We start from the raw sequence: 15,725 nt of genomic DNA on the forward strand, positions 1-15,725 counted from the left end.
TTCAGGATCTGTTCACATCCTGCCCCCTCCCCTGCCCATGGGGCTGGGCCATACCCCCTTCCCTCTGCCTGTCCTGGTTGGGGCCAGGCCATCCATGTCCCTGTCCTCTTGTGGGGCTGGGCCACACCGTCTCCTCCCATGGGGCTGAATCATTTGGGGTTGGCCCAAGTCTCCCTTCTACCACATCACTAGATCAGAGCCAGGCTGCCCCCCCCATGGGGTAGGATGGGGCCCTGCTGGATCTGGCCTGAGGAGGGATCAAGAATTACCCATCTGGCCTGTTGGCCAAAAAGGTTGAGCACCACTGAGTTAAATGATAGCACAAACATCAAAATTGAATAATCAAAAGTAGTTAATGATTTCAGAATTAATGGAATCACCAGGGACTTAACTACCAGGATCTTCATCCTTGGTGGTGGCAGTGGTGGCTGGGCCAGCAGTGGGAGCAGCTGCCATATTTGCACCCCTGTGAAGTGGGCACTTTGGTCACTCTCATCCCTTGTTACACTGGTGGTCACAACTGATTGTCATGACTGGTGGAATTTTCAGAACTGGCTCATAAAATGTAAACATGACAGGTTTTCAGAACTGGATTAATTGAAAAGCTGACAAAATAAGGAGCCATAGTGAGCACCAAAATAACTTGTCAAGATTTCTGCTGTTGCAGTAGCAAAGTTTTGCCTTTTGGGAAATTTGGGATACACATGGGAACAAGGGTTAAGAAAGCAAAGCCAAGGACTTGTTGAACCCAGGAGTTCAGGAGAGAAAGCAGTGAGGAAAAAGGAAGTTTAAGTGCTGCAGAGAGACTGAGTAAATAGCCAAAAGTAGGAAAGGAGAAGATGATCAAGTATTGGGGTACATGATGTTTTATGCATCATGTAGCAACAAAAATCTTTAATTTTTTAAACTTCATTTAGCTGAGTCAGTTTTGTTCACAGGTCACTAGTGGTGTCTTTAATATTGTATTGTTTAATATATCAAAGAATACAGTGTAAAGACCTTTTTTAATAAGAAAAACACATTTTTGTATGCAAAATATACAGAATTAAAATATTTGATATTAGGGTTGTATCAAAATGCTAAATTTGGCATATTTTCATAAAAGGTACTTACAGTTGTAGCAAATTACTTCATTCCTTCTGATTATGATACTCCCTTTTTTAGGTTTACTGGGCACACTTTTCTGTTTTGTAATCAAAAGGATGGTCAACATAAATCAGTTATTTATTTTGATTTTTAAAAAGTGTATTTTAAAAAATTAATAGCTTTTCCTCAATCTAGTGCTGTTCTGCCATTAGATATTGCAAACCTGCTAAATGCCAACCAATGATTGAACAGGAGAATAGCAACTTTTAAGTATCCCAGGATTAACAAATAGTAAGTTTTGTTGGTATTTGCATGTGAAATCATGATATGTAATCTTTCCTCAGAGTATTTGTTCAAGCTTCTGCAGGAAATATGTCAACTGCCATATGTTATACACTTTTAACATGCTCTTAGTCAAATGTGAGGAACTGCTTGGGGGAAAACAGAGACTGAATGGTAACTTCAAGAGAAAAGTGGTTTTAAAGAAGTAAAGGGCAAACTAAAATGGTTGCTTCTGTACTGTTCTGGAAATTTATTATAAAAGCTTTTGAAATATTGTTTTTATTTTTTGTGTTTTTTTTCTTCCATACAGGAACTTTGCATTGATGGAGACTAATTTGTGTGTTTTTATCTTTTTTCCCCCTTTTTTTTTTCCTTTTTGCATGCTGTCCCCTGTGTTGGAACTCTCTTTAGAGAGTAAGTTGGTTCAGTATTTGTTGGAAGCCTTAACCCTATTGCATGACTGCGCAATTAACACTTTTTCCTCTTTTTCTTCCTTAAAGAATTCCTGCAGTATCAAGCTTTTTGCAATACATAAAATGCTATATACAGTTAAACAAACTGTGTGGTAATGTATTGAGATGTGCTTATCTACTAATTAACTGACGTCATTTGGTTATGGGCTCCTGTTGGTGGTTGGTGCATCTGCAACATAATTATTAAGTTGCATTTAAAAAAATAATTTACCAGGAAGATATCAATTTTTCTTACAATATCTGTTTTTGTCCACTATTGAATTGAGCTTATGTAATCTGATTTCAGAATTGAACATTCTAATATGAAAACAAAAGACTATCAAGAAAAATTATATCTGGTATGGATTATTTCCACTGTAATTAGTTGAATTCCAGCTTCTATTCTGCTCTCTTTTATTTGGATGCTTGTATAATTTTCTCAAGTTGTCCATATTTGATCAAAACACAGATGTTTTGGGGAAGCTTAATCAATAATCAATCATTTTGTTGTTTCCAGGCATAAATGGATGCAGCTGTAACTGGAAACTGAATTTTAAACTTTTCTTGATACTTTTCAGGCTTTGAAATCCAGCTAAGTTTGAAAATGATTCATTTGGTAATTTATTTTGAACATCTATTTTGGGAACTCTTCAAGCTTAAATTCTTTTATAACAATTCAAGATGAGAGTAATTCAGAATATTGGCATGGAAGTAGTAGTAGTTTATATAAATTCAAACATGAACGAGTCCCAATTTATAAAGCTTCTTAGGAATATACATAGCTTTTTGCTAGCTTATTTAGCTTGCAGATTTCAGTATGAGAACCAGCAAATCATATTGCTCAAATTCAAGAAATGTAAATGCTCTTTTGATAAAGCAGGAATTGTACGCTATATAAGTTTAGTGGCTTAATTTCATAACCTTTGAAAACCCCTAACTATCCACACTGTCAAGTTTAGAAGATCAAGTGACCTGTCAAGTTTAGAAGATCAAGTAATTAAAAGTTAAGGTTATATGCACAGCATTTGTCAATGCCAGTGACAGCCTTTTTAAACTCAAGGCATCCCTCAGACTGTTAGCTCTTAGCTTTCACTTGTTTTTTGACCAAAAAATAAATAACTGAACACTTCTTTTGTGTAGGACTTGGGAAGACTGTAGTAGGTCAGAAGGTTTTTGACACACTGGATTCTTATTTGAACTCTCTAGGTTTACCTCGTGAATCATGTGCAGGTGTCTGCACACACAACTGCTAATATGTTTCAGACCACATCATTCTTAAAAGGATCTCCTGGCACCCCTGGGTATTGTAGCATTCTGCACTACCTGCCCCTCCTGTGCTAGGTCAGCACCTTCCCCCTCCTCCCACCCTCAACAGCTCACCAAAACTCCCTAAGTGGCTCTGTCCCCTGTGCAGCTAGGCAGCAGGCAACTGGGATGGGGCTGAAGGCAGGTGAGTCTGGGATCAGGATTGCTTGGTGGTGAATGCGCAGGGCTGGGGCCCAAGGCAAAGCCACAATCTGCTCCCTTCATGCCCCTTTGGCCACTGGTTGCATAGGCAGGGGCATGCAGGGAGTGGATCCTGGCTCTGCCCTGGGCCCCAGCCCCATGCTGTCACTGCCCAGGGATCCCAGGGTCTCCATGGAGACCAGCCTGAGACCTGCGCGGGCAGGGCATACAGATGGGCAGATTGGAATGCTGCTTTCTGCCCACCCGCATCCCCATCCCGAGTGCAGGACAAGTGGGCAGGGCCAGGGCTAGGATCAGGATCATGGAGCTATGGCAGTGTGGGGGTGGGGACAGAGCCATGATCCACTCCTCACACACCCCTGCCTGCGGAACTGGCATGCATCGCAGGGATGTGTGGGCAGCGGATCCTTGCTGTGTCTAGGGCCATGGGCCCTAGCCCCATGCTGTCACCACTGCCTTGCAGTCTTGATCCCACTCCTGGTCCTGCCTGCCTGACCCACTCCCAGATGCCTCTCCCTGCCTGCAGCCCCATCCCATCCCATCCGTCTGGCCATGAGCCCTCTCTGCATGGGTCCTGGGCTGGGTTTCATGGAAACCCTACTTTCCCACTCTGTCCAGTGTCCCCAGTGGTGGGTGCAGGGCAGATGGTTCAGAGTGCCCGGGCAGCATGGCTGGGTCTAACAGCAGCAGTGGAGACTGGCAGCGACAGCTGGAAGGAGCTGCTGCTGTGGAGGCTGCCAAAAGTGAGTGTGGCCACTGCCACCCCACTGCACGCCTGGGGGCACTAGGACTGGCCACATGCGCCAGGGTATCTGTCTTTCACTCCCCACCTCCATCTTCTATGAAAAAGCCTAGAAGATTACATGAATCCCTAGTATAGTGGACTCTATTCAGACCAGAAAGTGGATCTCTTAAAAGTAAGGTTGGTTGGGCAGCTGTAATTGCGGACCTAGGTGATCCTTGATACAGGGTAAAAGCTTGCGTGCGTAAACGGACTGAGGTGACTGGCTAAGGCTGCAGTACTGCAGAAAAGGACTGGGGAGTACAGTGGACCATAAACTGAATAGGATCCAGCAACACGCTCCTGTTGCAAAAAAGGCCAGTAGAATACGGGACTATATTAATAGGAATGTCACTTGTAAATCAAGCCAAGTTACTCTCCCACTCTATTCTGCCACCCCACTAGTGAGAGAGTGTCCTGTTTTGGGCCCATAGATTTGGACAGTTTAAAAGGAGTCCAGTAAAGAGTGGCAAAAATGGTGAGAGTCCTAGAAAGCATGGTTTACCAGTGAAGGCTAAAAGGGAGGGAATTTGATAACAATATCAAATATCTAAAGGGTGCTTATAAGAATGATAGACGGTTTTTTGTGACTGCAGGGAACAGGCCTAGGAGCAATGGTCTCAAATTGCAACAGACGAAGTTTAGGTTGGAGATTAGAGAAAAACTTTCTCACTGTACAAGTAATGAAGCATTGGAACAGGCTGTTCATAGAGGTTGTTTGATGTTTTCAGGAGCAAATTAGGCAGACCATTGAGTGGAATGGTTTTAGTTGGGGACAGTCCTGCCTTGAGCAGGGGATTAGTCTAAATAACCTCCTGAGGTCCCTTCCAGCCCAACTATTATGTGATTCTAACATCTTACATTTCCTGATCCTTCAGTGCTCAACTTTTCAATTTAAATAATGTTTTTATAATACAGCATTTCCTATGTAATAAAATGTATAGGATTTGCAACATGGCTACATTGTTTGCCCTACACCTTTAGCTTTTGGAATCGTGTCATGTCTAACACTACCTTGCTTTTCATTGCACTGATACATTAGCACTGATTAACTTTCACTGGCACAAAGTCATAGTAGATTTGAACAAAACATAAAGCAGACAGAACTTTCCTTTTGCTTTTGCACCCACAACTTAGCTATCCCAGCATAAGGTGTGCTGGAGCTGTGTTCTAGTACCTGTCCTAGTCACATATGCTGTGAATAATTCAGAGCATTCCCATTGCAGCAAGCAGGCCAACACACCACAGATTTAATTAGAGCTTTTCATCTCTCAGGAAGGGGAGTCTTTGATGGAAACACTGACTGCCCTGCTTACTTTATTACAGGGGTGGGCAGTTATTTCAGGTGGAGGGCCACTTACTGAGTTTTGGCAAGCCATCGAGGACCACATGACAGGCAGCCAGGGGCAGATAAATATTAATTTTCTAAATTTTGTAGGGGCCCTGTGGGCCAGATAGAATGGCCTTGTGGGCTGCATTTTCCCACCCCAGCTTTATTACCACAGAATGACACTAAGACCAAGAATTACTAAGAAAAATATCCAGAATTATCATGATTTATGTTGACCAGGTATTATAAGTTTTATATGGTCTATTAAGAATCATGCTTAACTATTGACCAGGATCAGGCTTAGTATAAGGGAAAGATTATTGGACATGTGTCCATTGTGAATTTCTTACCTTTCTTTGGGTACTATAATGGATTAATAGACTAGATCAGTGGTGCTTAACCTTTTGGCCCCCTGGACCAGATGAGTGACAGGGCCCATCTGTGGGCCATATCATGTCCTGTGACCTGGCACTGCCCCCTCCTTGCCCTGTGTGCTGGGATTGAGTCCACGAGCCCAGCACTGCCCCCTCCCACTCCCTGCACACTGGGATTGGGGCCCAGCACCACCCATACCCAGCTCTGCTCACTGGGATTGAGTGCCAAATCCAGTATGCAGGGCCTGAGGAAAGGCATTTAGGCCCAAAAGCTTGCAAAGAGAGAATTTTTTTTGCTACTATTTAGTTGGTCTAATAAAAGATATCGCCTCTACCCAAAGAATTTTGTCTGCCTATCCTAAATAGAAAGAATTTTGTGAAAACATCAGATGTGGCAATTAAATTGATCTTTATTTAAAAGAAAGCTGAGACATCAATAGTTACCAAAGCCAGACTGGATAACTTGGATTAAACTAGGGGTAGCCACCCTGTAATGTTGGTGCCAGAAGTGGCACAGGCAGCCTCTGTGTGTAGCACCTGGCAGACTGGGAAGGAGATGGGCAGCAAAGTGAAAGATAGGGCAGGGAGCAGAAAGCAGAGCAGCCAGTCAGGCAGGGAGCAGAAAGCAGAGCTATGCATCGGGTATGTAAAGGGGATTGGAATGATTTGTAGGGCACAGGGCTAATATATAGCAAGCCTGCCAGAAAGATTGGCCTCCACTGAATTAAACTCTAGACTTGTGTTTGTGTTTTGGGTATTTACCCTGATTACTGTATTGACTACAGTGTTGAAAAGAAGAGCTTTCATTAGAGCTGCTACCATCATCTGGTACCTTTTCTCAGCAGTATACCTTTTTGATCTGAAGATTAGGTTAGAATTCTGGTAGAATATTTAACACTGGAGTCAGATATCTAGAAAATGTTTGTCCCACTCCAGTAGAAACTTTATAATTCCAGAAGTTAGTGATAGTTTCTAACTGTGTTAACCACACGCACGCACATACCCTCTTCTTTGTCATAAAGCTGTACCACAGGTTTTAATGTCACTTGTGATTTGGTCCTACAGCTAGGGTCATTCTTTTACTTTTGATGCTCTTTGCTATTTACAAAGTGGCACAGATTAACTCCATTGCTTTTCCAAAGTAGCACGAAGAAATACCTTTCTAGAAAGCTAATATGCTATGGATTTCAAAAACATGTCAGGATTTGAAATGTACTTTGCTTTATCTTCTGCTGTGGTGGATAATTTCTTCTTTCAAAATCTTCTGTTACAGAAAGAACCTGGTCCTTTCCACAGATATTCTGTGGATATGCAGTATGTTTTTGTCCATAAATAATAATTCACTAAAAGAGTGATGTAGCTTCTTTGTTTTTTTTAAGGGTTATTTTAATAGTCTGCATGTGATGTGTAGAACTGCCTTTATACGTAAAGCTTGAGGCAGTGAGAAACAAAGTCAAGCTGAAAAAAAAAAAAAAGTTGTGCCAGCCATCACAGTGAGCATTTCTTTACTCATTGATACTGCATGGACTAGCTAATTGCCAAACTCCACAGAAGTTGGTTAACGTTTTAAACGTATGCCTGTATCCCAGAAGCCAATGAAAAGCAAGACCGATTGTTTTCCTGCTTGGCTGCAAATCACTACCTCTTTCTGCCTTTGATTCCCTTATTGCTTAATTATTTGTTTGCAAGTTCAGCACATGTCAATGTGACTTCCTCTTTTTTCCCATCCCAACCCCTTTTTCCCTTTTCTATCTCTTTTTAGGTGTTCAGTATGTTTTTGGAGACTTTGGTAGATTTCATCCAGGTCCATAAAGAGGATCTACAGGATTGGTTGTTTGTATTGCTGACACAGCTGCTGAAAAAAATGGGTGCTGATTTGCTTGGGTCTGTACAAGCAAAAGTTCAGAAGGCACTTGATATCACAAGGTAATATATTCCTGACCAAAATGTGCTGAGTGACTTCCAGATTTCCCTCGTTATTGTACTGCAGGGGTGCTCAATCTCTGGCCTGAAGGCCAAATGTGTCTGGGCCATGGGGCTCCCTACAGATTGGGAAATTTCGCTGTGGGGGAGCAATGGCCTTTAATATTGCCATTCTCTCCGCTGCCAAATGCCCATGCCTTTGCCCCTCACACAGTCAGATTGGGGCCAGGCCATGCTCCCTTTCCCCCCGACAGTGCTAAATCAGGGCTGGACCACGCTCCCTTCCCCACTCCAGGACCCCACACCACCAGCCCCAGTCTGACCCATGGACTGCCCAAGCACTGCTTACCCAGCCTGCTGGACTAGGGACAGACATGACACACAAACTGGTTTATGTGATCAGAAACTGACTTAAACCTGTAACAGAACAGATGTTCAGTGCACATAAACCAGTTTCAAAACTGGCAGGGAGGGGGGTTGCCCCTCCCCCCCTCCACTGCCCCTGGAGGACCGCAGCGGGGTTTGTCCACCCCAAACGCCACTGCTGCTTGCTCCCTGCTTGGGGCAGGCAGCAGAATAAGCCACCTCCTGCCCCCTCCACCGGAAACTGGAGGGAGGGGGAATACCCCCCACCCTGCCACTGGAGCAGTGGGGTGGAGGTGCAGCCAGACGCTGGCTGGCAGGAACTCTTACACAAGGAAGGAGGTTATTCCTCCCCCTCCCTTGGGCATTTGACAGAGAGGACAGGAGGTGGCTTATTCTGCTGCTTGCCCCAAACCGTGAGCAAGCGGCAGCAGCAGTCGGGGTGGGCAGACCCTGCTGCAGTCCTCCAGGGGCAGTGGGAGTAGAGGGAAGAATAATCTCCCTCCGTGTCCCATCTGCCTCAAGGACCATACTGGCCAGTGTCTGGACACGCCCGGCCCCACTGGTGCTGCAGCAAGGGGAGAGTGCCCAGCAGACCTGGCTTGGGTCCTGCTAGTGAGACAGGGAAGGGGGAACTAAACCCCTCTCTGGCCAGTTCAGCCAAGGCTACTACCCGGGCTGGCCGACCCCGACCCCCCACCTCCCCTCCCTTCCCCTCAAGCACAGCGTCCTTGCACACAGTCTAGCACCCCCTGGTGCCTGGCCTGAGCAGCTACAGGCATGTGCCTACATTTCCTTGGTCCGGAGGGAATGTCTGTACAGTTACAAATCAGTTCAACCTAGGCAGGTTAGACTAACCTGCAAAGATTGAATCAATTCAGGCTCAGGCTTTTTGAATGTTTGTCCCTAGCCCTGGAGAAAAAGATCGAGTTCCGCTGCTGTACTGTAAGGGTTTTGCTTCAAAGAAGAACCTGTTGGTAGCTTTAAAACCACTTCTGAAGTTTCAAAGGTAGTTTGGACTAAGGGGAATATAGCCTAATTAGCTTTGCATTGTGTTGTGTAGATGCACCCTATACTTGTTAATGCTGGTGGTTTTGTAAGTACCACTTAGAGTTGTTTAACATAAAGAGGTGGCTAAAATAAGCCCCATGTATGTAACATGTTTTCCTGATACTTTCATTTTGCAGAGAATCTTTTCCAAATGATCTCCAATTCAGTATTTTAATGAGATTCACTGTTGACCAGACCCAGACACCAAGCTTGAAGGTAATGTTTTCCAAACTTGTATTATAAGCAAAATATTGATAGATATTTTCTTACTGTTAAATATTTGGATGTTTTGCCAAAAAGGTTTTCAATTAGTGGATTTTGTTTTTATAAAATTTCAGACAGTCAAGCCAGCACTGCAGGACCAGCTTCGCTCTTTTTGGAGCTCAAAGGTTTTTGTCTGCATTATTGCCTTCATTTTTAACCCTGTGCAAAACTACAATGTGTCAGATAAGTTTTATTTGTATGCACCTGTATGCATCTACTAACCTTTGCAAGAAACTTTAAGCATGCAAATGTTGCAGCTCAAATGTTACACAAGAGTCAAAGCATTTGCTGCGACAACAGACCTAATAAGGCTGTACTTCAGTAAATACAGGGGCAACAAAGATGGCTGCCTAACACCAAGCTGGTTATGCAAACTCACTCTCTCAAATCTTTCCTAATTTTATGTTTATGATTTCCCAGTCTTCCTGTCCAGATTTATTGGCTCTGACAATGAAGATATTTTACTAAATTATCGTTTATGTCTAGTGTGTTTTGTGTTTGTTAATGTATGTATATTCAAATTTGCATATTTAAATTATTGCTTTCAAAATAAGTTCTCTTTTTGGTATATTTAGTGCATACTTTTTTATGTTGCTGTTCTAAAAGCCAAGTGTTCCCTTATAAATGCACATATTTTCACCAATTAAAAATCCTTAGGTATAGGAACACCTTTACAAAATAAAGATTGAAATCTGTAGTGAAACTATAGTTAGAAAAATCTGGCTTTGGTATGAAGGGAATAAAACCTAAGGTTTACAATTAAGACAAATTGGGGAAATAACAAGCATATACAAAACTGGCATTTTTCTGCTCTTTACTGCACGGAATAATTTTACACAATTGAATGTGTTGCACAAGATAGCATTGCATAAGGTAATATTTTTGCCCTGACTACAGTGGGACTACATGAAATATCTTGTTGCTCTCTCTGTCTAAAGTGCAGTAAGATTTACACTGGTAAACTCTTTAAGGACAATTTTTGCTTTATTATGCTGTTTTAAACTAGGGACTGTTATCAAAGCTGTTGAATTAAACCAGTAAAATAGTCAAGAAATCCCATAAATTTTCTATAACTATGTTCTGAAGGAAGACAGTTTTTTCCCCAAAAAGACTAATAGGTTGTATATTAATCATTTTTAAGTTTATTTTTTCCATAGATTTCTTGATGTAACCACTAACGCAATGATTCTCAACCTGGGTGATGCAAGATCTTTTCAAGGGTGCTATAAGGTGCCATAGTGATCAAACAGAAATAGGCAGTGTTAAACATTCTGACCTGTTGTGGTCTTTCTCAGTTCTTTGCAGTGTAACAATTGCTCTATTATTTTTCAGTAGTCATAAAGTGAGTGAAAATTAACAGCTGGCATTTTCTGAGGGGTGCCTTGAGCCTGAAAAGGTTGAGAACCACTGCACTAAAGCATGAGCAGATCCCTTTTGTAAAACTCATACTAGCAATTTGGGGGAAAAGGTAGGAACTTCTGATATAAAATGAGGGCCAAAGAGTGAAAGCCATCAAAGATATGGAGATCAAAAGCTACAAGGTAGAGAGGGTGGATGGGTTGGGTCAAAGCAGATCTTGATAACTTCGAAGGAAGTCAGAAATACCTAGGTTAAGAAACAGAATTTGGGTAGTTAATTTTTCTTAAGCACTAAAAAATCCTTAAGATTTCTTGAGCAGGTGTTATCAGTGAAGTCCACTATTTTGGAACTGTGGCTTTAAATGTTTATCAGTATGTTACTTTGAAACAAAATTGAAACTATTCTTAAATTCTTCTCTAAACTATATTTGCTAGATTAACAAGAAAGAATTTTGTATACAGAAAGCCAAAAGCCTTTTCAATTCATAGTTCCAACCCATCAAAGACACCCCTAAACTATCACTAAAGATGTGGATAACGTATTTATTAGATGTAATTGAATACAATATGGTAGAAGTATCTATTAAATATCTAACTACCTGACTTCAGTGTTTATATTTGTACCCAAGTGACTCATAACTTAGTTACCTTGTTATAGCCAAGGTCCCTAGTGGACTTCTGAGTTTCAACTCTTTTTTCCCCCCCTCTCTAACACTAGAAAACTCTTTTTTTAAAGGGAGAGATTTTTGGGTGGGTTAGGTGAATTTGGAAATGCCTTTCATTTCTATGATTATGATCACAAAACTGGATCAGAGAGGAAGGTCTTTCAGTATAACCTGATGATGATTAGATTCTTCATCTTTCCTACAAATTAGTCTACAGGTAGATTCAGCTTTGACCAAGAATGTGTGTCTGGCTCTTATGCTTTCTCCTGGGCTTTGTCATGTGCTTTCGCTGCAAAGGAGTGCAGCTGTTTATATGTTGTGCTGATATTTACCTTACCTCTAATGTAGCTGGGCTTGTCCTATTAGTGATTTAGCAGATTAGAAGCAGGACTTTGAATTTGCTGCAAAGGTGGAATGTGAACCAAAACAGGAACAGTGTGTTTCTGTGAATCACTCCATGGAGAAGCGAGCCATTTTTAGCATCGTTTAGGGTCTGGTCATTGTTTTTGCATTCATCGTTGAATAAAATGCATTAAGATGTGCCAGAGGATGACAAAGTCATAAATCACTTTGATGAAATCCATGTCTAAGAAGAAGTGATGTTTTCTAGAGAGCATTCCTTGGCAGGTTCAGTGATAAGTAAAGCAGGCTCTCAAGACCTCATGCCATTTTGGCAAATATGGGATGTTTGCCTCCAAAGAAAGGGCATTGTTCTAGCAGACTCTTCAAAGCACTTATTTCCATGAAACATCAGTTCAATCCTTTTTGGGTTGAATTTCAGCCACCTGCTGTTTATCCTGGAGTCCATCTCTTGTGTAGCCATTACGAGCAGAGTTGGTTAGGATTTTTTTCCCAACAAAGCATTTTTTCACCAAATGCTGGTCTGTTGAAACCAAAACTTGTCACAGGAAGGCTTATAACATTTTTGGGAATGGTTTGGCAAATCCAGGATGGAATTTCTGGTCAAAACTTCATGGGGGATAGGGAAGGGGAGAGGGGGAGAGCGCCATTAACTCAGAGGGCACTCATTTGAGATGTTAGGAAACCCATGCTCAGGTGTCTTTTTCCCCTCCATCTACCATGTCCAGGTAAGTGTCCCCAGAGAGCCAGTATTTTCCCTCCCCAATCCTCCTCTTCTCAGCAATAAATAAAAGAACAGCTTTTATGCCAAAATAGGCAAGAGTGTAGGGGTTAGGGCACTCACCTGGAATGAAGGAGACTGGGATTCTTCAGGTCCTCGGTTTCAACCCAAGAGAACAGAGATTTAAAACTGCATCTCCCACATACCAGGCAAGTGCACTTACTGGGCTATTTGACTTCTTTGGAGGTGCACAAGTGTCTCTTTCTCCTTCTTTCTGGATTTTGTAAGGTTTGTGTTTTATCCCAGTGTGGAATGAGTGAAATCCAAACTTTTGCAGCACAGGAAACCACTTTCCCAGTCAGCAGTGTCACATTGTTCGGTGTTTTTAGGAATGGAGTTGCCCCACCACTGGTAATCGGTATATTCTTGGCAGTGAAGCTGATACAATTTCATTATAATTGACCTGATATGAAAGATCATTCTGCAAAGACCGAACTACTTCTTACTGTAGCTTAAACCAGTAATTCTCAACCTTTTTAGACTCCAGGCACCCTTTGTTGGTGTCAGGTCACCCTTGGAAATGCCAGCTGTTAATTTTCACTCACTTCTTGACTACAGAAGAATAATGGAGCAATTCTGTTGCAAACAGCTCGCACCACAACTGGTCAGAATGCTTTTGATGCTGTGGATTCCTGTTTGAAATCTTTGGGTTTATCTTGTGAATCATGTGTAGGTGTTTGCATACCTATCAGTGCCAATATTGAGCAGCACCCTATGGTACCCTTAGGAGGGTCTCAAAGCACCCCAGGGTGTTGCAGCATGCTGGTCAAGAACCACTGGTTTAAATTGTCTAGTCCATTTACGGGTCACTTCATGTGAAGATCTTTGTTCCAACACTGTTATTACCATAGCACTTGAGAGCCTTAGGAATGGACCAGGACCTCGGTGTCCTAGGATACTGAAAAAAAAACAGAATGAGAAGATATGTTTCCTAATGTGTTTAAAAATCTAAGAGGCAACAGACAAATTCAGGAAGATAATATTGGTCAATGGGATAAGTAGTGATTTTAGTAGACTAGTTGCCCGACCATTATGAAATACATTGTAGGCATTAGAATAAATGAGAGCAGGGAGGAAGATGCATTGTGCACTCTGAATACTGAAAGTTTTGCAGGGAGGGGACCTCATCTTGGATTTGACTAAATATGGTAATATGAGTTGCCTTTCCTCCCACAAATGTATACATTTGTATAAATAGTTGAACTGTTATGTTAATTATGAGAAGTATCAAAGTGGCCCATTTCTATTAAGAACAGTTGTAATGCGTGCCAAAAACAGATTCCAAGTCAACCCAAAACCCTATCCTGTGAGGTTGTACTTTTCTTACTGAAGAGCATCTCTGATATAGTTCAGTTATTCATGGAGACAAAACAGCTGAAAAGTTTAAACAAAATGATCTCAATAAGTAATTGCCAACCTATTGTGACCAGGTCACAAAATCCTTAGACGCAGGGGTAGCAGTGGACATAGGCCTTCCTGAAGTCCAGAAAGACTTCAACACTGTCTCTCATCCCATTCTCATTAAAAAACTAGGGGACTGTGGCGTCAACACCTACACAGTCAAATGGGTCGCTAGCTGGCTGGAGGGCCACACCCAGAGAGTGGTGGTGGATGGGTCATTTTCGACCTGGAGGGATGTGGGCAGTAGGGTCCCCCAGGGCTCGGTCCTCGGACCTGCGCTCTTAAACATCTTCATCAGTGACTTGGACAAGGGGGTAAAAAGCACCCTGTTCAAATTTGCTGACGACACTAAGATGTGGGGGGATGTGGGTATGCTAGAAGGGAGGAATAGGCTGCAATTGGACCTAGACAGGTTACAGGGGTGGGCGGATGAGAACAGGGTGGGTTTCAACACTGACAAGTGCAAGGTGCTGCACCTGGGGAGGAAGAACCAGCAGCATACCTGCAGGCTGGGGAGCTCCCTTCTCATCAGCACAGAGGCCGAAGAGGATCTTGGAATCATTATTGATGCCAAAATGACCATGGGCCAACAGTGTGGGGACGCAGTCAGGAAGGCCAACCACACCTTGTCATGCATCCACAGGTGCATCTCGAGCAGGTCTAAGGAGGCAATCCTCCCTCTCTGTGTGGCACTGGTCAGGCTGCAGTTGGAGTACTGCATCCAGTTCTGGGTGCCGCACTTCAGGAGGGATGTGGACAGCACTGAGAGGGTTCAGAGGAGGGCCACTCGCATGATCAGGGGGCAGCAGGGCAGGCCCTACGAGGAGCGGCCAAGGGGCCTGAACCTGTTCAGCCTCCACAAGAGAAGGCTGAGGGGGGATCTAGTGGCCTGTTACAAACTAGTCAGAGGGGACCAGCAGGCACTGGGGGAATCCCTGTTCCCCCGAGCACTACCAGTAGTGACTAGAAATAGCAGTCACAAGCTGGCAGAGGGTAGATTTAGACTAGACATAGGGAGGCACTACTTCACAGTCAGGGCGGCTAGGATCTGCAACCAAATTTCAAGGGAAGTGGTGCTGGCTCCTACACTGGGGTCTTTAAGAGGAAGTTAGACGAACACCTTGCTGGGGTCGTTTGACCTCAGTACTTTTTCCTGCCACGGCAGGGGGGTCGGACTTGATGATCTGCTCCGGTCCCTTCCGACCCTACCAACTATGAAACTATTTTTTTGCCTACTGCCCGGTCATACACGTACTTACATTCATTACTCATCAGTTGGTTCAAAAGCGGGGTGTGTGCATGTGTGTATGCTAGATTTCTTCCAACTTAAGAACATAAATACTGTAGTTGGTCAGACCACTAGTCCATCTAACCAAGTAGCCTGTATCTCAGTGCAGAACATGGATGCTAAGGGAAAGTCACCTATCCAGACTAATCTATTCCTTCTTCCCTTATACCTTCCAGTATTCAGAGTCCTATAAAGTCATAATTTGGATGTCGCACCCCAAACTGTAATGTTTAATACCCACTGATGGACCTGTCCTGCATGAATATGCCCAATCCTCTTTTGGACCTGATTAAACTTTCAGCGGCTATAACATCTATTGTTTGTAAACAATGAGTTCCATAGGTTAACTATATACTGTTTGAAATGACTTCTTTTTGTTTTGTATTTTTAAACTGGCTCCCTTATAATTGTTTTATTGCATATCCCCTAGTTATGATGTTGTGAGAGATAGTAAATCCCTATTTGCTTTCTCTATGCCATTTGTGTTTTTATTATTCCCT

General features: G+C 42.8%; 1 protein-coding gene across 10 annotated transcripts in view; it reads left to right on the forward strand.

Annotated features, from left to right (window-relative positions):
• The window catches only part of CLASP2 (cytoplasmic linker associated protein 2), a 216,568-nt gene that overhangs the window by 169,006 nt on the left and 31,837 nt on the right, over positions 1 to 15,725 (forward strand). For 5 of the 10 annotated variants that reach the window (XM_025204137.1, XM_025204143.1, XM_025204144.1 and 2 more), the window contains 4 exons: positions 1,780 to 1,782; positions 7,535 to 7,698; positions 9,246 to 9,324; positions 9,447 to 9,497. In XM_025204137.1, the coding sequence (XP_025059922.1) occupies positions 1,780 to 1,782; positions 7,535 to 7,698; positions 9,246 to 9,324; positions 9,447 to 9,497 (297 nt within the window). The remainder of the gene's footprint in view (positions 1 to 1,779; positions 1,783 to 7,534; positions 7,699 to 9,245; positions 9,325 to 9,446; positions 9,498 to 15,725) is intronic. The other 5 variants (XM_025204139.1, XM_025204141.1, XM_025204140.1 and 2 more) reach the window with 3 other exon arrangements.

Source organism: Alligator sinensis, unplaced genomic scaffold, assembly GCF_000455745.1.
Source record: "Alligator sinensis unplaced genomic scaffold, ASM45574v1 scaffold1118_1, whole genome shotgun sequence".
Classification (NCBI taxonomy): domain Eukaryota; kingdom Metazoa; phylum Chordata; order Crocodylia; family Alligatoridae; genus Alligator; species Alligator sinensis.